Source organism: Zea mays, chromosome 3 (genome assembly GCF_902167145.1).
Source record: "Zea mays cultivar B73 chromosome 3, Zm-B73-REFERENCE-NAM-5.0, whole genome shotgun sequence".
Lineage (NCBI taxonomy): Eukaryota > Viridiplantae > Streptophyta > Magnoliopsida > Poales > Poaceae > Zea > Zea mays.
In genome coordinates, this window is record NC_050098.1 from 4,397,582 (window position 1) to 4,416,329 (window position 18,748).

The 18,748-nt window shown below is 51.2% G+C and overlaps 3 protein-coding genes across 4 annotated transcripts; 2 read left to right on the forward strand and 1 right to left on the reverse strand.

The window, feature by feature from the left end:
• Positions 1-6,705: 6,705 nt before the first annotated feature.
• On the forward strand, positions 6,706-10,647 carry LOC100527941 (receptor-like protein kinase). Its single transcript, NM_001324035.1, has 12 exons — positions 6,706-7,134; positions 7,264-7,396; positions 7,722-7,793; positions 7,916-8,059; positions 8,128-8,214; positions 8,304-8,383; positions 8,474-8,941; positions 9,230-9,420; positions 9,520-9,652; positions 9,736-9,893; positions 10,063-10,248; positions 10,334-10,647. The coding sequence occupies exons 1-12, from the start codon at positions 7,017-7,019 to the stop codon at positions 10,589-10,591; spliced, it is 2,028 nt and encodes a 675-aa protein (NP_001310964.1). The 5' UTR covers positions 6,706-7,016; the 3' UTR covers positions 10,592-10,647.
• Positions 10,648-12,559: 1,912 nt separating this feature from the next.
• LOC100282757 (shaggy-related protein kinase eta) lies at positions 12,560-16,716 on the forward strand. Of its 2 annotated transcripts, NM_001155663.2 has the most exons (12): positions 12,627-12,935; positions 13,078-13,161; positions 13,780-13,839; positions 13,934-14,206; positions 14,300-14,374; positions 14,462-14,518; positions 14,821-14,961; positions 15,042-15,092; positions 15,169-15,264; positions 15,465-15,548; positions 16,052-16,153; positions 16,271-16,694. In NM_001155663.2, exons 1-12 carry the CDS (start codon positions 12,843-12,845, stop codon positions 16,355-16,357), a joined length of 1,203 nt encoding a protein of 400 aa, NP_001149135.1. In that variant the 5' UTR covers positions 12,627-12,842; the 3' UTR covers positions 16,358-16,694. The 2 variants fall into 2 exon arrangements, with proteins under 2 accessions (XP_008672878.1, NP_001149135.1); XM_008674656.2 differs by having other exon boundaries at positions 12,560-12,935; positions 14,300-14,518; positions 16,271-16,716.
• A 238-nt stretch (positions 16,717-16,954) lies between these two features.
• On the reverse strand, positions 16,955-18,681 carry LOC118476621 (enoyl-CoA delta isomerase 2, peroxisomal-like). The gene has a single exon (XM_035966134.1). The coding sequence runs from the start codon at positions 17,962-17,964 to the stop codon at positions 17,242-17,244; it is 723 nt and encodes a 240-aa protein (XP_035822027.1). The 5' UTR covers positions 17,965-18,681; the 3' UTR covers positions 16,955-17,241.
• Between the last annotated feature and the right edge of the window lie 67 nt (positions 18,682-18,748).

An 18,748-nucleotide genomic window follows, 5' to 3' on the forward strand; every position in this document is an offset into this window, starting at 1 on the left:
CGCATGGCACTGGGGTTGCCAAATCCAGAGAAATCCCAACAGATGTTGGGGTCGTCATCTTCCTCGGACCCAGAGGGCCCGTAGGTCGAGACGTCCGTCAGCCGGTCCCAAGGCGACCGCATGCGAAACCCCAGAGGGTTTGAACTCGCCTCTACGAGAGCGCCCGCCAAAGCAAGGTCGCTAGGCGGGTTGAGGCTGAGTCCAAATGACGTAGGATGGGAATCGGTCGGTACCTTTCGGTCGACGAGCAGCGACATAGTCACGTCGGGGACTGATTGCACCGTCGTCTCAGGTACGAGGGCGACGTCCTGCAAGCCCTCCGCGAGCGCACTGGCGTCGTCCGCTTGCTCGGGATTGGCGTGTCGCGGGGAGACGGCACTCGCCTTCGTCTCAAACGCGAGGTCGACGCCCGACGCGCCCCCCGTTGGGGCGCTAGGGACGTCGACTCGCTCGACAGCCGACGAGGCGCGGCTTCCCGCTTGGCCTTGGTTGCCCCGCCTCCTCCTCTGTTGGCGGGGGAGAGGGCGGGGCGAGCTCGAATGTTGTTCTTCCACCACGCGGGGAAGACGTCGTCGATCCCGCCGCCGGCGGGCGGGCTGTCGGCCGCCATTGTCGTTGTCGCGCGGCGGTGGAAGGAGTATCATGTCGTAGCTGCCGTCGAAGGACATGAACTCAAGACTCCCGAAACGGAGCACCGTCCCGGGTTGGAGAGGTTGCTGGAGACTGCCCATCTGGAGCTTGACGGGAAGCTGTTCGTCAACACGCAGCAGTCCCCTACCTGGCGCGCCAACTGTCGGCGTTTCGAGACCGGGGGGTCCCTAAGCCGACGAGTGAATGTCGCCGCGTGCCCCAGCCCAGATGGGTCGACGCGAGGCCGAGCGCGAAGGGGGGAAGTGAGGTGGCCGGAGATGGGCGTGAGAGAGGTGGAAATCCCGCGGCCTTCGTGTTCGTCCCGCGCCCAGGTCGGGTGCGCTTGCAGTAGGGGGTTACAAGCGTCCACGCGGGAGAGGGAAGCGAGCGGCCCCAAGAGAGCGTCTGTCCCGTCCTCGTCCCCGCGCGGCCAACCCTCTCTAAGAGGGCCCTGGTCCTTCCTTTTATAGGCGTAAGGAGAGGATCCAGGTGTACAATGGGGGTGTAGCAGAGTGCTACGTGTCTAGCGGGGGAGAGCTAGCGCCCTAAGTACATGCCGATGTGGCAGCCGGAGAGATCTTGGCACCCAGCTGGTGTGATGTCGTGGCCGTCGGAGGAGCGACGGAGCCTGGCGGAGGGACAGCTGTCGGAGCGGTTGAGTCCTTGCTGACGTCCTCCTGCTTCCGTAAGAGAGCTGAGAGCCGCCGTCGTCACAGAGCACGCGGGGCGCCATCATTGCCTATCTGGCGGAGCTAGCCAGATGGGACACCGGTCTTGTTCTCTGCGGCCAGAGTCAGCTCGGGGTAGGGTGATGATGGCGCTTCCTGTTGACGTGGCTGGCTTACGCCCTAGGTTGGGCGACGTGGAGGCTCCTCCGAAGCCGAGGTCGAGTCTGTCTTCCATGGCCGAGGCCGAGCCCGAGCCCCTGGGTCGGGCGAGGCGGAGGTCGTTCGGCAGAGGCCAGGGCGGAGTCCGAGCCCTGGGGTCGGGCGAAGCGGAGTTCGTCGTCTTCTGGGGCTGAGCCTGAGTCCGAGCCCTGGGGTCGGGCGGAGCGGAGTTCGCCGTCTTCCAGGACTTAGCCCGAGTCCGAGCCCTGGGTCGGGCGGAGCGGAGTTCGCCGTCTTTCGGGACCTAGCCCGAGTTCGAGCCCTGGGTCGGGCGGAGCGGAGTTCGCCGTCTTCCGGGACCTAGCCCGAGTCCGAGCCCTAGGTCGGGCGGAGCGTAGTTCGCCGTCTTCCGGGACCTAGCCCGAGTCTGAGCCCTGGGTCGGGCGGAGCGGAGTTTGCCGTCTTCCGGGACCTAGCCCGAGTCCGAGCCCTGGGTCGGGCGGAGCGGAGTTCGCCGTCTTCCGGGACCTAGCCCGAGTCCGAGCCCTGGGTCGGGCGGAGCGGAGTTTGCCGTCTTCCGGGACCTAGCCCGAGTCCGAGCCCTGGGTCGGGCGGAGCGGAGTTCGCCGTCTTCCGGGACCTAGCCCGAGTCCGAGCCCTGGGTCGGGCGGAGCAGAGTTCGCCGTCTTCCGGGACTTAGCCCGAGTCCGAGCCCTGGGGTCGGGCGGAGCTTCCTATGGTGCCTTTGGCAGGGCCTGACTGCCTGTCAGTCTCACTCTGTCATGTGGCACTGCAGTCGGAGTGGCGCAGGCGGCGCTGTCCTTTTGACAGGCCGGTCAGTGGAGCGGCGAAGTGACGGCGGTCACTTCGGCTCTGCCGGGGGGCGTGTGTCAGGATAAAGGTGTCAGGCCACCTTCGCGTTAAATGCTCCTGCGATTCGGTCGGTCGGTGCGGCGATTTAGTCAGGGTTGCTTCTTAGCGAAGGCAGGGCCTCGGGCGAGCCGGAGATGTGTCCGCCGTTGGAGGGGGGCCTCGGGCGAGACGGAAATCCTCCGAGGTCGGCTGCCCTTGTCCGAGGCTAGGCTCGAGCGAGGCATGATCGAGTCGCTCGAATGGACTGATCCCTGACTTAATCGCACCCATCAGGCCTTTGCAGCTTTATGCTGATGGGGGTTACCAGCTGAGAATTAGGAGTCTTGAGGGTACCCCTAATTATGGTCCCCGACAGGTGCACACCGGACAGTCCGGTGAATTATAGTCGTACGTCGCCGATGAATTCCCGAGAGCGGCCAGTTCGCTCGAGCCAGCCTGGCGCACCGGACACTGTCCGGTGCACCACCGGACAGTCCGGTGCTCCCAGACTGAGCAGAGTCTTGGCTGCTCGAGCCAAGACATTTCCAATTGTTCTTTTCCTGTTTCCAGCACTTATACACAGTACATTAGTCTCTAAAACAATGTACTAAGTCTGAGAAACATACCTTTTGACATGATTTGCACTTTGTTCACCACTTTGCATAGATCAACACAAAAGCACTTGTGTTGGCACTCAATCACCAAAATCCTTAGAAATGGCCCAAGGGCTCATTTCCCTTTCAGTAATAAATATGCAGCTCTATTGCCAGAAGCATCCCATGAGCAAATCCAGAGGTGGCGCCAGGGAAATGAAATTTGGGCAGTTGCACTGCTACAACAGGTGACACCAGAGTTGAAGGTAGTCACTGAACAAGTCCCTGAGTGTGTTCAAGAGGTGTTGGACCAATTTAAGGAAGTGTTTAAAACCCCCAGATTCTTTACCACCCTCAAGAGAATATGATCATACTATCTCTCTATTGCCTGGAACTACACCTTTGAATGTAAGGCCCTATAGATATTCACCATTACAGAATGATGAGATTGAGAGGCAAGTCCAAGAAATGATGCAAGCAGGAACAATCACTAGAAGTGTAAGCCCCTTTGCTTCTCTTGTTTTGTTGGTTAAGAAGAAGGATGTGAGTTGGAGATTTTGTGTGGACTATAGAAAATTGAATGATATTGCAGTGAAGAACAAATTCCCTATGCCTATTATAGATGAATTTATGGATGAGTTAGCAGGAGCCAATGTGTTCTCTAAACTGGATATGGTTGTTGGTTTTCATCAGATAAGGATGGTAGACCAAGATGAAATGAAGACAACATTTAAGACTCACCATGGACACTTCCAATTTAGAGTTATGCCATTTGGTCTCACAAATGCACCGGCTATATTTCAATGTTTGATGAATGCAGTATTTCAGCAACTCATGAGGAAGTGTGTCTTGATCTTTATGGATGATATATTGGTGTATAGTCCTTCACTAGAGACACATGTTGTTCATCTCCAACAAGTTTTTCAAGTATTGGAAACACATCAGTTGTATGCAAAAAGGAGCAAATGTGCTTTTGCTATCACTCAAATAGAATACTTAGGGCATATTATTTTAGACAAAGGGGTATCAACTGACCCTGCTAAGACAGAATCAATGAGAAGGTGGCCTACTCCAAAGTCACACACGAAACTTAGGGGATTTTTGGGACTCACATGCTATTACAGGAAGTTTGTCAAGGGGTATGGGATACTGGCAAAACTTCTGACAGTACTACTGCAACAAAAATAGTTTGGATGGCCATCATCAGCACAAACTGCCTTTGAGGCTTTGAAGGCTGCTATGATTACCACTCATGTTCTTGCCTTACCTAATTTCAGTGAGACATTTGTCATTGAAACTGACGCTTGTGACACTGGCATTGGAGCAGTGTTGTCACAAAAGGGGAATCCTGTGGCTTTTTATAGTAAAGCTTTAGGAGCAAAAACAGCCAACTGTCAACTTATGAGAAGGAATGTCTTGCAATATTAATGGCAGTAGAGAAGTGGAGATGTTATTTGAGTAGAGGACCTTTTGTGATTCGGACTGATCACATAAATCTGTGTCACATTCAGGATCAGACTTTGGCAACTGATATGCAAAAGAAAGCAATGACCAAATTGGCTGGACTACAATTTTCAGTACAATATAAAAAGGGGACAAAAAATAAAGCAGCGGATGCCCTTTCTAGAGTGGCCAATAATATGGTGTCTACCATTTCTGCAACTACTCATGTGTGACTTCAGGAGATAACAAATTCTTATGAGTTGGATACTTATGCCCAAAGTTTATTGGCGGAATTGGTTGTCTCTAGTCCAAATGAGCAAGGGTTTGAATTGAAGAATGGGCTGATTTACAAGAATAACAGGCTTGTAGTGGTTAAAGTGGGATCTGCTGCCTACAAGCTGTTGTTGCCTGAATCTGCTAATATACATCCAGTGTTTCATGTGTCTCAACTCAAGACACATGTTCCAGATTATACTCCGGTGTTTACTGAGTTGTCACCGACAGTTTTTCCTGAAAATGTGACTCCCAATCCAAAAAGGATTTTGGATAGGAGGTTGGTAAAGAAAGGATCAACGACAATTACTCAAATTTTGATCAAATGGGAGGGAATTCCAGTTGAGATGGTTTCCTGGGAAGATTATACATTGCTGCAATCCAGATTCCCTAATTCGTCCATCTCGGGACCAACTGGTGCTTCTGGAGGGGGCACTGTCACATCGGTGCTGCATCAGGATCACGCAAACATCGCCGCTGATGACAGAGGAGGCGGTAGGAGAGGTTTACTGACAAGGTTTGTTTTTAGTGGATACCATTGGGCCGGATTTGGCCTTGTAAACTCAGTTGTTAGACTTCGTTAATCTCTGGTATTAGGTCGTAATGTGGTCGTGTATTCGCGGGCGAGTTGGCCACGCGTATAAGAGGCAAATGTCTGAACTGAAGAAGGCATCGAAGAACAGAAACCAAATATCCATACCTCTATCTACTTCTCTTTGCCTATGTTCTTTTCCCTTCTTCTCTCTTCTCTCCGGTGATTGCTGGTGATAATCCATCGGATATCACAGAAAACCAGTGCCCATCATAACCAGTTATGAGTGTAATTTTCACGAAAACGTCAATCCTAGAGCCGGTAAAAAGAAGTTCCTATGCGGTTGCGTTTAAATCTGTACAGGGAGAAAGCTGCTTCTTTATAATTGGGCCTATATACGTTTCAGTTCCGTACCAGCCCAGCCTGTCTGCTCTAGACGCCGCCCCTAGCGCCGTCGTGACGGCCTCTTGGCGCACGCCTCGTTGGACGGTCCGATGTGACTAGACATGGCACTGGTTTCTGAAACTTGAATACATGACGAATTTTATCCGATATAAGCTAGTTTGGGATCCACATTTTACTAAGGGTTTTTCATTTTCCAAAAGGAAATTAGTTTATTTTCTCTTGAAAGAATAAAAATCACTTGGAAAAATGGAATTCTCAAACTAGTAATAAAGATAAATATGAGATGATTTCTTTATCCATGGATATGTTAATGGATGAGAACCTCTACCCGTCGGGTAGACAAGTACGTGTATGGGTAAGTACTACCCATACTCGTATATCCATAGGTAAAATATACTCGCATCATATTGCTATTTACCATGTAATTAAAGTTGTCTTACCTAAAAAAAATACTTCTCCTGTTAAGCTACGTAAACATATGTTTTATTATATTTTAAGTTAAACTTATTTTTTATGGGTTTGTTTGTCATTTTCGGTGATTTGCACACTTTTGACTATCAATCTATTTAAATTTGTGTACTTAGTTTTGATGATGTCCTCATTTTTATTCTTATTTGTGTTTTTTCTCAGTTTTTTTATTCTGCTCTATAGCACTAGAAAGACAAAATCGAATAAAAAAATACGGCTAAAGGTAAAAATCAGGACACGAGCAAAACTGAGGGCATCAGCTTACAAATCCAAAAATTCGTGGCGCTAAGAATGGTGGGTGAAAAATAAGGGATGAAAACCATGGCTGGACGTCGAATAGAGGAACGGACGGTTGCGATGGGTATCGTGCGTCGGTGCATAGACGATGGGGTGGTGCCGTGGTGGTGGTTGTGGTGATGCCTTTTCCCCACGAGGGCCCACGGAGGCAGTGGCTTGGCGCGCGCGGCGGCGACGGGCACGCTCCCTCGCTTCCCTGTCCCTGCTCACCTCTGAACCCAATCTAACCGCCGTCCGCCACCTTCGCGCGCGAAAACTCCCCCCCTCCCATTCGCGCCGCCGCCGCCGACCACCACCCATCCCGGCGACAAGGGCTCCCCATCCGGCTGATCCGTCAGGAACCTAATCTTCTCGGCGCGAGAAACGCCGGGCGGGGAACAAAGGACAGGACCCCATTCCGGTGCGGCGGGACCAATGGGCTCCGGCGAATAGCTCGAGCACCTCGAGCTCGCCGGAAACAACCGAGGCGGCGCGGCGTCTGTTCTCCCCGGCGTGATGGCGATGCAGGGGACAGGCAACGGATCTCCAAGCCGACCCAACATTTCCGTGCCCGGTCGTTGAACGCAGCGGTGGTCCCGTCTCGTCCTCCAAGGCATTGGGAACCTGAGAGGCAGAGGCTCGGCCAGCGACGGTGGGTAGCGAACTGGCGCCTGGTTCCCGGGTTGCTATTCTCCGGGAGGAGGCGCTCCCGTTGCCATGGGTGCGCGGCGGCGGCTTCGCCAGGGCTCTGGACGGCTCCAGCTGCTGTTTTCCTTCCTCGTGCTGCTGCTCCAGGCACAGGCCAGCGTCGGCGCGGCTTCGATCAACGGTGAAGGTAATAACGTCCTGTTTTGCAGAGGGCAGTCTGCTTATGGGACATGGCATTGGTGGCGCGGTCGTGTTCGGTGGATTCGGTTTTTGTGATTTGTGACGGTCGAGTCCTGTTTGTGTAACTGTATGTTAGGATTGGCGTTGCTGGAACTGAAGGTGAGGGTGGAAGCTGATCCCCATGGCGTATTCCAGGATTGGGACCCCATGGACAGCAGCCCATGCAGCTGGTCTGGCGTGCGATGCTTTGACGATAAAGTAGAGATTCTGTAAGTGTGGTTTTCATTTATTTCCATCCAGATTGATGCCATGAACAGCCTCCTGATGATTCTTGAAGTTCCATTTTAATAGCTCGCTAATGATCTCTTGATGATTTTTGAACTTCCGTTTCTAATAGTTTGCTACCTCTGTCCATTAAGAGGACAACAGAGGAAGGAATTGAAAGAACCAATTTATGTTGTTCCTTTCTTGTAGTTAGCATGAACTTTTTACAGAGCTGCTGTGCCGATTTGATTTGCTGCTATTGTTTATTTGTGTCTTCACGTTTTACACAAATCATGCACATTGGATTCTTATTTCTTTTCTCATGCACAGGAACTTAACAGGCCGGCAATTGGCTGGAACTCTCGCACCCGAGATCGGGAGCCTCCGAGGTCTAAAATCCCTGTGAGCTGGCTCTTCTACACCCATCTCCACATTCAAGTCATTTCTTAGCTCTCGTGCAATGTACTATGTACCGCAAATCCTCGTTGTGGGATGATATTTTTCTTACTCCTTATGCTGTCTAGTTTACTTCCAAAGAACAACTTCCGCGGGCAAATCCCCAGAGAATTTGGAGGGCTGTCTGCTCTAGAAGTGCTAGATCTGAGCAGCAACAACCTGGATGGAACAGTTCCAGAAGAACTATGGGCTATGCCACTGCTCAAACAACTGTAAGACTTCTTATGCCCCCTGTTATCCTGTTCATTCCTTGGTATAATGAAGGGCTCTTATGTCTCAGATCCCTTCATGATAATCAGCTCCAAGAAGGCGTCCAAGCAATAGCTGATGATCAGGCAGGATGCTTGAGCAGAAAACTAGGGTGCTGGTGAGGGAATATACTTGGTGTTACTTCTGTCTGCGCTCCATTTTAGCTTCCAGCATTTTCCAGTCTTAAATATTTCACCTCTTGTAAAGGTCTTTGCTGTACAAGTGGGACTTTAAGGATTGGATCTCTCTCGGTGGTCTCCGAGAGAAAGATAACACCAATGTACCAAGTAATTTTGCATTTTTCACGCAGCAAAATCAGCACTTGTGCTTTCATGTTATATACGCTGCATTTAACATCATCCTTGTACATCTTTCAGATTTCAGTGAGGCAGACGTAATGCATAATTTGCAGTCATTTGCAAGTGTCATGCGCCGCAGGCTTCTTAGTGAAAATGACAACCTGGCTGCTCTTTTGGGAAATGATGACAAATCTTCTGATCTGCAAAACCTAAAAGAAATTCAGAGATCTGTTGACGTGAATTCTGTAGGAAGTGGCTCGTTCTCTGCATTTCCGGGAATATATGGCCAAGCTCTGGCACCTTTGCTTCCTGAAGATATTGATGCTACCACAGTTCAGCAGCTGTCTACAGATGTGACCCAGACCACTAATGTAGAGATGTCTGGTACAACGTACAGCAAGTGGGCATATATTATCACAATTCCTGCTGCAATATTGCTCATTAGTCTCATAGTTCTGATTTTGGTTTTGCGGAAGCGAGGGCGTGCACCAGTAGCCCCTTGGAAAACAGGGCTAAGTGGCCCTATTCAGAAGGCCCTCGTAACAGGTGAAAATTTGTTATTAGTCTATTTAATTTTACACCTGGGGAGTGAATGCTTGAAAAGATTGACATTCTGCGTTGGCAATTATACAGAGATCACTAGTCTGTTCTACTTTTGTGAGGCTTTAGTCATTGAGGCTCCCAGGTTTTCTTTGTGGGTTCAGATATGGCCAGTTCGGGAGCTCTATTTGTGTTTCGAGCTACACTTTTATATCCCCAGTTCCTTACCTCTCATAACTACGTCTGAGCATCCAATCCAGGTGCCTCAATGCGTTTTCTGTTTCTTGTGTCCAGGTGCCCAAAAACTGAACAGAGCTGAACTCGAAGTTGCCTGTGAAGATTTTAGCAACATCATCAATACTTTTCCTACCTGTACTGTATTCAAGGGCATATTGTCAAGCGGGGTTGAGATTGGTGTTGTCTCCACTACCATATCGTCGAGCAAAGACTGGTCCAGGAGTGCGGAATCATGCTTCAAGAAAAAGGTTTGTGTCTAGCAACATCTTGTTCTCTACCCAAACTACCTGAGAATAAAAATATCCTTCAATACTAATTCATCGTCGATAATCCTCCCCTCCGTGTAGATAGATAGACTGTCAAGGGTCAACCACAAGAACTTCATCAACCTCCTTGGCTATTGCCTAGAAAATGAGCCTTTCACGAGAATGATGGTGTTTGAGTTCGCTCCACATGGTAGTCTCTCACAGCACCTTCACGGTAAGTGATTTTGCTTGCACATAAACCTCCTAACTCATATGCATATGTGTTCGTCTGCAAGTTGAATGCACCGGTTTTTGCAGTCAAAGAGTTTGAGCATCTGGACTGGGCTGCGAGGATGAGGGTCATCATGGGCGTCGCATACTGCCTTCAATACATGCACCATGAGCTCAGTCCACCTATGGCGATCCACGACGTGCGGTCTGACACAACCTTCATTTCAGATGATTATGCTGCCAAGGTACAGCTTGAGCTAGCTATGCTACTTTCAGTAACAATACTGTCATAAATTTCCAGAGAAGGAACGTGCATGGATATTTTGCTCAATTAACCTGTGTACGGCTGTTTCCTTGAGCTAATTACAGACGGTTGCTTGAGCGAACTTAGTGTAATGTGTTCTACTGGCGCAGATTGCAGATGTTGGTGTATGGAACGAGCTTGCTGCCAAAGCGAAGGCTGGAAAGGAGGACGGCAGCAGCCGTGCTGAAGCTCCTCCGGATCTCCCAAGCAACGCCTACTGCTTCGGCGCGCTCATGATCGAGACCATATCCGGGAGGGTTCCTGACCCGTATGATCACAAACCCATATGCAGCTGGGTACGAAATCTCCAGTCTCAGCTCCTCGAAATGTGCTTGTGCAGGGTTGCACCTCTGAAGCTCTCTCTCTCTCTCTTCGCCACAGGCTTCTGAGCATCTGAAAGACAAGAACTACGGCAAGCTCGTGGACGCGTCGCTGAAGGAGCACAAGGAAAGCGAGCTGGAGGCCGTCTGCGAGGTGATCCAAGAGTGCATCGACCCTGACCCGACGCGGCGGCCGTCGATGAGAGACGTCGTGGGCAAGCTGCGAGACGCTCTCGGCATCTCGCCCGAGGCGGCGGCGCCGCGGCTGTCGCCGCTCTGGTGGGCGGAGCTGGAGCTGCTGTCGGTGAAGTCAACCTAGTGTGGAGAACGCTGTGTATACTGATACTGTACCAACATGTTCCAACGCTCCTCTAGCTGAGCTCTAACAGGATTCGTATAGGGGCTTCAATTCGTGCTGCTGATGCTACCGACATTTGTACTGGCCGTAAGCGGTCGTAATTTATGCAGAGAGAGAGAGAGAGAGAGAGAGAGACGTTGTGAAAAAATGCGATTGATGATGTAACTCATGTACATGCTGATCTTTATCAAGGAGGGGAAATACAGTGACTTGTATAAATATCTGTAATCCCAAACTCGTGTGACTGTATAGAAATAAAACAAATAGCTGGCGTTCCCAGTTGCCACTCACTTACCATCAGTGTTTCCTCTGCGTGCGATGGTAGCTCAAGTTGAGCCATATGTTCAGTTCGGCCCATATGGTGCTGGCAACTGGCAAGAATCTGGTCCGTCGCTCGCCCGCCCGCTTCTGAAGCGAGCACATCGTCGCTCTGCACATCGGCGCCGAGGGGTCAGGAGACGCCCAGGCCCCTGTTCCGGTCAATGCCAGGAGACGTACTGTATAGTGTTTTTTTTTGTCTTGGTCATTCACATCACGGAATAATAAATGGTCCGTAGCTTTGCCTGCCCGGCCGGCGGCCGCTCCGCTCGCGACCAGTGCAAGTACTCCCGGACGGCAGCGGCGGTGCGGTTTGCAGGTTGCAGCAAGCAAACCCAGAGGCGGCAGGAGAAAAAGAATGCCGCCGCTCCTGCAGGCCTTGCCTGCACAGCACCGCACTGTACCGGAAGCAGAGCAGTCAAAGGCTACTCGCCGGCCGGTCATGGCGTAGCCCGTGTAGCAGCAGCAGGAGGAGCTGCCGGGCGAGCTGTGCTGCTGTCTGTTCCACTTGCCTACTGCCCGCTGGGGGTTATAATGCGATGGATTGGTGGATGCTGTTTGTGGCTGGCACTGTGGCAACGCAACGGAGGGAGGAGGCGGCAGCGGCTCCGGGTCTCCCGGAAGGTCCGGGCTTTTTTTACGCGGAAAAAAATTTGCTGCAGCCCCTCACAAAAAAGAGGATATGCTTCATCTGTAGACCAATAATACAACTAAAACGTTATCTAGTAGACATGCAGGTAAAGTTTATCCTCCTTTTTTGTGAGGAGCTGCAACAAATTTGTTTCTGCATGGGAGGCCGGGATTTTGTTTAGCGAGTACCAGCGCGACGCTTTTCCAACGTGCATGGCGTTTTGGGCGTAGCTTGGGACTGGAAAGTGGGAAATGAACTTACAACCATACGTAGTAAAGATAATGCATAGCAAATGTAAGTATAATATACTTACAATAGAGCAGGCGGAGATGTCCCCAAACCAAGTTTGACTGCATGATTGAGGCCGCCGGAAGCGGATTTGGCTGCCAGCGCGGAGCAGTGACAGACAAGAAATATATAGCCGGGTTTATACCTCCAACCACGTCGGCGTCCAATCCAACCCCAGCAGCCACACTACAGCTTTGACCGACCGACCACACCACACCATCCAGTCCTCCAGATCCATGCAGGTACACAGCAACAGCGCCGGAGATGCAACGCAACGCTGCTACACTACAGATCGGCCGGCACATGCTACGTGACAGGGGGGCGGCGAAACGTGTGACCAACCAAACTACGTTCGGTGCTACGCTGCTGCTCGTGCTCCGTTCCCCTGCGTCTCACGCCTTAATCCTCGTCTAGCCCTTAGAGGATGGAGATGGGAAAGATTCTCCATCACGCCTTTTTTTGTTTTCAAGATGTGTAACGTAACGCTGCTAGAGCAGCCAAGATAAGATCCACAAGCAGTTCATTACTCCCGCGGTTTAGCACCTCCTGATTACCAAAACCAGGCTCTCCGAATCCGAAATCGTGCGCGGAGACAGGAAACGGCTCACCGTCGCTGCCAAAGTAGAATCCGTCTCCGATAATAAAACACGGCAGTCAGCGGCACACTTATCGCAAAGCCAGCCAGCCAGCCAGCCAGCAGCGGCTGTCCCAAGCTGTCCAAAGCCAAGCCAAGCGCGGCGCGGCGGCAGTCCTCTCCTCGCAGTCGCAGCAGGGCCGAGCCGACCGGTCAAAAGCACTGCTGCCCCACCCCAACCCACCACCATCCCCGTTCCCCAACCCCCAAAGCCGAGAGCCATCCCGCCCGCAGCCGCAACCAGGCAAGCAAGCGGGAGCCGCCAACTCGTGCCTCTCGGCAGCGGCGTCTGAACTCTGAACCGACCGACCGACCGACCGTTCCGTTCCGTTCACCCCACCATGGAGGCGCCGCCGGGACCGGGGCCCATGGAGCTGGACGCCCCACCTCCCGCCGCCGCCGCCGCGGCGATTCCTCCCGCCGGCAGCGACAAGGTGAGCGGGTGGCCCAGATCTGGGTCTGGCGGTGGCGGGCGCGGCCTGGCGCCGCCCGATCTGCTGCTTCCTGCGGGCTGCGCCTGCGGGGTGATGCATGTTGTGCTAATGGCGCCCTTTCACCTTTCCGTGTTTGCCGCAGCACAAGGACGGGGAAGGGGGAGACGCTGTGACGGGCCATATCATCTCCACCACCATCGGCGGGAAGAACGGCGAGCCCAAGCGGGTAAGCTACCACTTCTCTCGCTGTCTGTCCTGCCTCTGCCTGTCGTGCCGTTGCGTGCGTCAATGCTGCTGCGCGCGGCTATTGCGCTTCAACTGGTTCCGATTGTGCTGTAGCGGCTTTTGCGGTCGGGGACCCGAACTTGATCTGGTGGTTTGCGCTTGCGCATGGGTCCGTGTTTCGTGCCTCTCGTTTAGCTGCTAGGTAGCTAGAGCCAGCATGCTGGTGAAATCTGTAGCGGCTTTAGTTCTGATTTTGGTGATGAATTATGCTGTTCCCACCGCTTTGCGGATTCTGGCTGGCTGTGCAGACAATAGCGCTCTTCGCTGCTTTAGTGCTCCAAGCTGAATTATGTGCCTGACTGCTTCAATTTGTGCTCCGTTGCTTCGAGTTTCCAAGGCTCTAGCACGCATTTATAGGAAGCATGGTCGACCAGTTCCGTGTCTAGTTTTGTTGTGTTCGCAATAGAAATGCTGCCTATTAGATTAGTTACATGTGTGAGGATCTGAATTCCTGCCTGCTCAGATACTCTGTCTGATGCCAGCCTACTTCTAGAGTCCGGTTAGCCTCATCTCGTCCTCAGTTACTCACGTGCTGTTCTTATTCCGGCCTTAATCGCAGACCATCAGTTACATGGCAGAACGTGTCGTGGGCACAGGCTCATTTGGGATCGTCTTCCAGGTATGGTGCTCGGCCATGGGGGAGGGGGCTCTTCTTTGTGGCTGCGCCTAACACTGGTTGATGCAACGTGCACTGAATTGGTTCTGGCATGTAGGCTAAGTGTCTGGAAACAGGAGAGACCTTCGCCATCAAGAAGGTGCTGCAAGATCGGCGTTACAAGAACCGGGAGCTGCAACTTATGCGTGCCATGGAGCACCCCAACGTCATCTGCCTGAAGCACTGCTTCTTCTCGACAACGAGCAGGGACGAATTGTTTTTAAACCTTGTCATGGAATTCGTCCCTGAGACTCTATACCGAGTCCTGAAGCACTACAGCAATGCGAACCAGAGGATGCCTCTTATCTACGTCAAGCTCTACATGTATCAGGTTTGTCAACCAGCAGCTTAACTCTTGTGAGACTGCCAATGCGTGCTCTCATTGTTTTGCTAATTGTCTTCTTCTTTTTTGTGATGTTTGCAGCTTTTTAGAGGCCTAGCTTATATTCATAATGTACCAGGAGTCTGCCATAGGGATGTGAAGCCACAAAACGTTTTGGTATGTGTCATGTGGACAAGGATTTGTTCTTCCTTTGATTTGGTAATTAGTTCTGAATTGGTCTCGTCGTCTCTCTTTGATGTACAGGTTGATCCTCTCACCCACCAGGTCAAGCTCTGTGACTTTGGTAGTGCAAAAGTTCTGGTATGTTGTTTTTCTTTCCTCGAGGATCTGTAGTCACATCCTTTTGTTTTATGCTCTTTTTTAAAAATATTGTTATCAAAGGTTTAATCATGTGCAGTTACCTTTATCCTATTTGAGCTAAGACTTATTCAACGGTTTGCGGAGCTGTGTTAGTCTGTATTATCATTAGTTCTTTTACTTCTGTGTGAAATTCCAATCTTGAACTTGACTGTAATTCATGTGTTATAATAATTGGACTCTTTACTTGTATACCGTAAATCTTTGATCCACATGTTAATCAGTTCCTTATGCTGCTTTGTCAGATTCCTGGTGAACCGAACATATCTTACATATGCTCTCGTTACTATCGTGCCCCTGAGCTCATATTTGGTGCGACGGAGTATACAAGTTCAATAGACATATGGTCAGCTGGTTGTGTTCTAGCTGAGTTGCTTCTTGGACAGGTTGGTTGCCTTCATATAATGATTCACCTAATATAATGTATGATGTGATTCTAACCTCTTGGATCTTGTGTATGTATCAGCCACTATTTCCAGGAGAGAGCGCTGTTGATCAGTTGGTAGAGATCATCAAGGTATTGCAAAATGTTCCAAATAGAAATTCTATTCCTCTGCCGCGACGTTACTTATTGGTATGTGATATGCCTGTAGGTTCTTGGTACTCCAACCCGTGAGGAGATACGGTGCATGAATCCCAACTATACTGAGTTCAGGTTTCCTCAGATAAAGGCTCATCCATGGCACAAGGTATTCATATGTTAAATCATGTTTCTGTTCACATCTATTATCCATTTTACCTGCAGGTACTGTAGTTGTATACTTGTAGTCCACAGTCCAAAATGTTTTCAAAGGGCGCTGAAGAACTTGTTTGCAGATCATATCGAAACTTTGAGCTCAGAATGCATCAATTACTAACTGATGCCTCTACTTTCCGTTTTATCCTCCAGATTTTCCACAAGAGAATGCCTCCTGAAGCCATAGACCTTGCTTCTCGTCTCCTTCAGTATTCACCAAGTCTTCGCTGCTCTGCTGTGAGTACTTTTTGTTTACTTTGTTAATTTAGATTAGAGTTGGCTTTGAAGCTAATAGTTTGAGATAATAGACAATGAAACTAGACAGACTAAGGTGGTTGTGTTGTGCATGGTCCATTTTACTTGGCTGTACCTGTTCCAAAGCTTTCCAATGTTGTCAATTATTCGCAGTCTTGTAGACCGTGACCAATTAAAAGTGGCCAAGTCCATGTGGAAGTATGTCCTCCCAAACCTTAGCTTAAATGGTCCTGCATGGATATGATAATTATGCTGCCCAGTGGTCCAGAAGGCTAGAACCAAGAGTTCCATGCATGTTAGCTGATGAAGAGTGGGTGCAACTTTATAGTCACATGTGCTTGTTAAGTGTACTAGCTAGTGGCCCATCTAAAAGGTGTAGTGCTAGTGCTCATGCTGTAGGTGGCACGCAACAATACAACATAATCTTTTAATGTACCAGTCTGTTGGTTAGAAATGTTCTCATGCGTTTCATGTATTCTATACAGCTTGACGCATGTGCTCATCCCTTCTTCGATGAGCTGCGGACACCGAACGCACGCCTACCAAACGGCCGCCCGTTCCCTCCGCTCTTTAACTTCAAGCACGAAGTAAGCAGACTAAACACAGTGCGAAGTTCAAGCAGTTAATTCAAGCCACGTGCTTCAGTTCTTGATCTGCTGTTTCGCTTATCACTCTTCGACCATCCCCTTTTCTGCCGTGCGCAGCTAGCAAATGCCTCTCCGGACCTCGTCAGCAGGCTTGTGCCGGAGCACATTAGACGGCAGATCGGTGTCAACTTCGGGAGCAGCTAGGAGGGCAGGCGCTGTGATGGTCGAAGTTTTCGGTCTTGGTTTCCCCTTCTGGAGAGTGGGAGGGGCTCAAGCAGTACCTGAGAAAAGTAGTGAAACCGTGTAAATTATCTGACCGTGAAGGAGTACTACCGCCAGTAACTGGCGCATGTTCGTCCAGTAGTTATGGTAAGAATGTAGGAGGTGGAGACTGGTTAATGTGTAGGGTCGTTTTTTTTGTTTTGTTTTGATATTACTACCATTTTGTTGTAATGTTCGTCGGTACTTCCAGCAGTAGTGTAGCTGGCCACGTTTTGTTCGTCCGCCATGATGTAAATGATCATCGCCCAACTGTAATGCATGTTCTCTCTGATCGTTTCGTAGTCCTGATGCCTGCTGTGATGAAGCTCAGAGTCTGAGGCAGGAAAGTCGGAAGAACTTCCGGCTCCCGAAATAGGAATCGCTGCCGGTGTGAAACTACGGTGAAGTTGTATCGAAATTTTGCATGCCAATACAGACTATTCTATCGGTTGGAACTTGGAAGTTATCTGATGAGCGGTTCAATCGCAAATGTTCATTCCCAACTCCCAAGGCCACAAATGCTCTCGGATTGTAGTGGGCTTTACACGAACAGTGGCTTCTTAAAATCGTAGTTTGATTTTGTTCTTACACAGAGATATATCGAAAATCACAGGCAACGCGGGTTGGTATCATTTCTTCCGCATCGAGTCAGTTCAAGGCATAGAAACGGGAATAATTAATAGATACAGTCTAGTTTTTGCGATTTATTTGACCGGGCACAAGTGCGTCGCTACACATTCTTGATGTGACTCGCAAGTCGCTGTAGCTTGGAGCAATTCGGTCGTACCTATCGGGCAACCAACCAGTGCACCAGGCGGAGCGCACGACTAGAGCCGCGGCCGCGCCGGCGCCGGCCCGGCGCCGTGGTCCTTGACCTGGGCCCACAGCTGGGGCCACGCGGCCTTCCTGATCTCGGCGACGGCCTCCCCGTCCCAGCCCCTGGCGGCCAGCCTCTCGGCCTCAGCGACGGCCGCGGCCACCACGTCCTCGGGGCCGCCGTCCACGGCGGCGTCCACGAGGCCCCGGCGCACGGCCTCGGCCGCGGCCACCCGGTCCCCGCGCAGCACCAGGTCGCGCCGGGCCGCGGCGTCGGGGACCTTGTCGCGGAGCACGGCGGCCACGAAGTCGACGAACTTGATGCCGACGTCGACCTCGCTCATGTACAGGAGCCCGCGGGAGGCGCGCATGAGCGCGGCGTCGTGCGCGAGCGCCAGCGCGCACCCGGCCGCCGCCGCGTGGCCCGTCACCGCCGCCACCGTGGGCACGCGCAGCGCCAGCAGGTCGGCCAGCAGCGCGCGGAGCCCGCCGTCCATGGCGCCGTGCAGGCCGGGCGGCGCCGCGCGCGCCCACGCCAGGTCGAACCCGTTGGAGAAGAACTTCCCCTCCGCGGCCAGCACCAGCGCGCCGGCGCCAGCGGAGGCGGCCACAGCGGAGCGGAGCGCCGCGAGGAGGTCCGGGTTGAGGCGGTGCTCGCCGGCGCCGGTCATGGTGATGAGGTGCACGCGGCCGCGCCTCTCGACGGTGCACATGCCCTTGCTGCTGCTCTCCATTGCTGATTTGGGGACCACGACGCAGCAGCCGTGACGAGACTGCGTTCGGACAACTCTACGCTATTTGCTTTTTAAGTATGTCTTTGGGATCAGTTTTTTAATCGACCAGAGTTTGAGACGAGCGTCCTATGTGATGCATATGGCGGCTAACTTTCCCGCGATACGATATAAAACTGGAAGAAGGATGTAATTCTTCATGGATCATCTAGCGTGGAGTGGTTCATGAGATTTTAAAACTGTTCGGCTGCACTAAGCAGATCAAATAGTAGTGGCTGAATAAATATATATATAAATACGTAGATAAACCATTTTCCCAAGACGGATCCGGTCCTTCCCTCTTGCCCATCTCCCACAAGCCGGTTCGGCGAGAAAAAGCACTCTCCGAACCTCCTGCCCAAGCCCAACGAGAAGGCGCCCCTTGTTTCTTCGTTTTTTTCTTTCTGACTGTTCTGTGTTTTGCAGCAAATGCAGCAACACTGTAGATGTCCAATGGAACAACAGGACAATTGATTCATAGTGAAAAACAAGACTTCCTTTTGTGTGTGTTGCTATCATACTGCTTTTAGGTATTGCTATAGCAGTCCAACTCTAGTTCTGGGATCGAAGAGAGAAAGCGAACTTGTCGGACCATCAACGACATACATACAAGCATTTTTTTGTATCCTGGGTGATGTACCCAAACGAACTACATCATACCACATCTTTTTTTTAAAAATGTAAGACGTTCTACTTTTTTTAGATAGTTTTTTGCTATATATCTCAACATAGCATATATCTAGATACA

Excerpts from the sequence above, each read along its gene's own strand:
- LOC100527941 (NM_001324035.1), top strand. The coding sequence starts at position 7,017 with ATGGGTGCGCGGCGGCGGCTTCGCCAGGGCTCTGGACGGCTCCAGCTG. Across the intron at positions 8,060-8,127 it reads ATGCCACTGCTCAAACAACT|ATCCCTTCATGATAATCAGC; the intron begins GTAAGACTTCTT and ends CTTATGTCTCAG. Across the intron at positions 8,215-8,303 it reads AGCAGAAAACTAGGGTGCTG|GTCTTTGCTGTACAAGTGGG; the intron begins GTGAGGGAATAT and ends CCTCTTGTAAAG.
- LOC100282757 (XM_008674656.2), top strand. The coding sequence starts at position 12,843 with ATGGAGGCGCCGCCGGGACCGGGGCCCATGGAGCTGGACGCCCCACCT. Across the intron at positions 14,962-15,041 it reads CTGAGTTGCTTCTTGGACAG|CCACTATTTCCAGGAGAGAG; the intron begins GTTGGTTGCCTT and ends TGTATGTATCAG. Across the intron at positions 15,549-16,051 it reads CAAGTCTTCGCTGCTCTGCT|CTTGACGCATGTGCTCATCC; the intron begins GTGAGTACTTTT and ends TATTCTATACAG.
- LOC118476621 (XM_035966134.1), bottom strand. The coding sequence starts at position 17,964 with ATGGAGAGCAGCAGCAAGGGCATGTGCACCGTCGAGAGGCGCGGCCGC.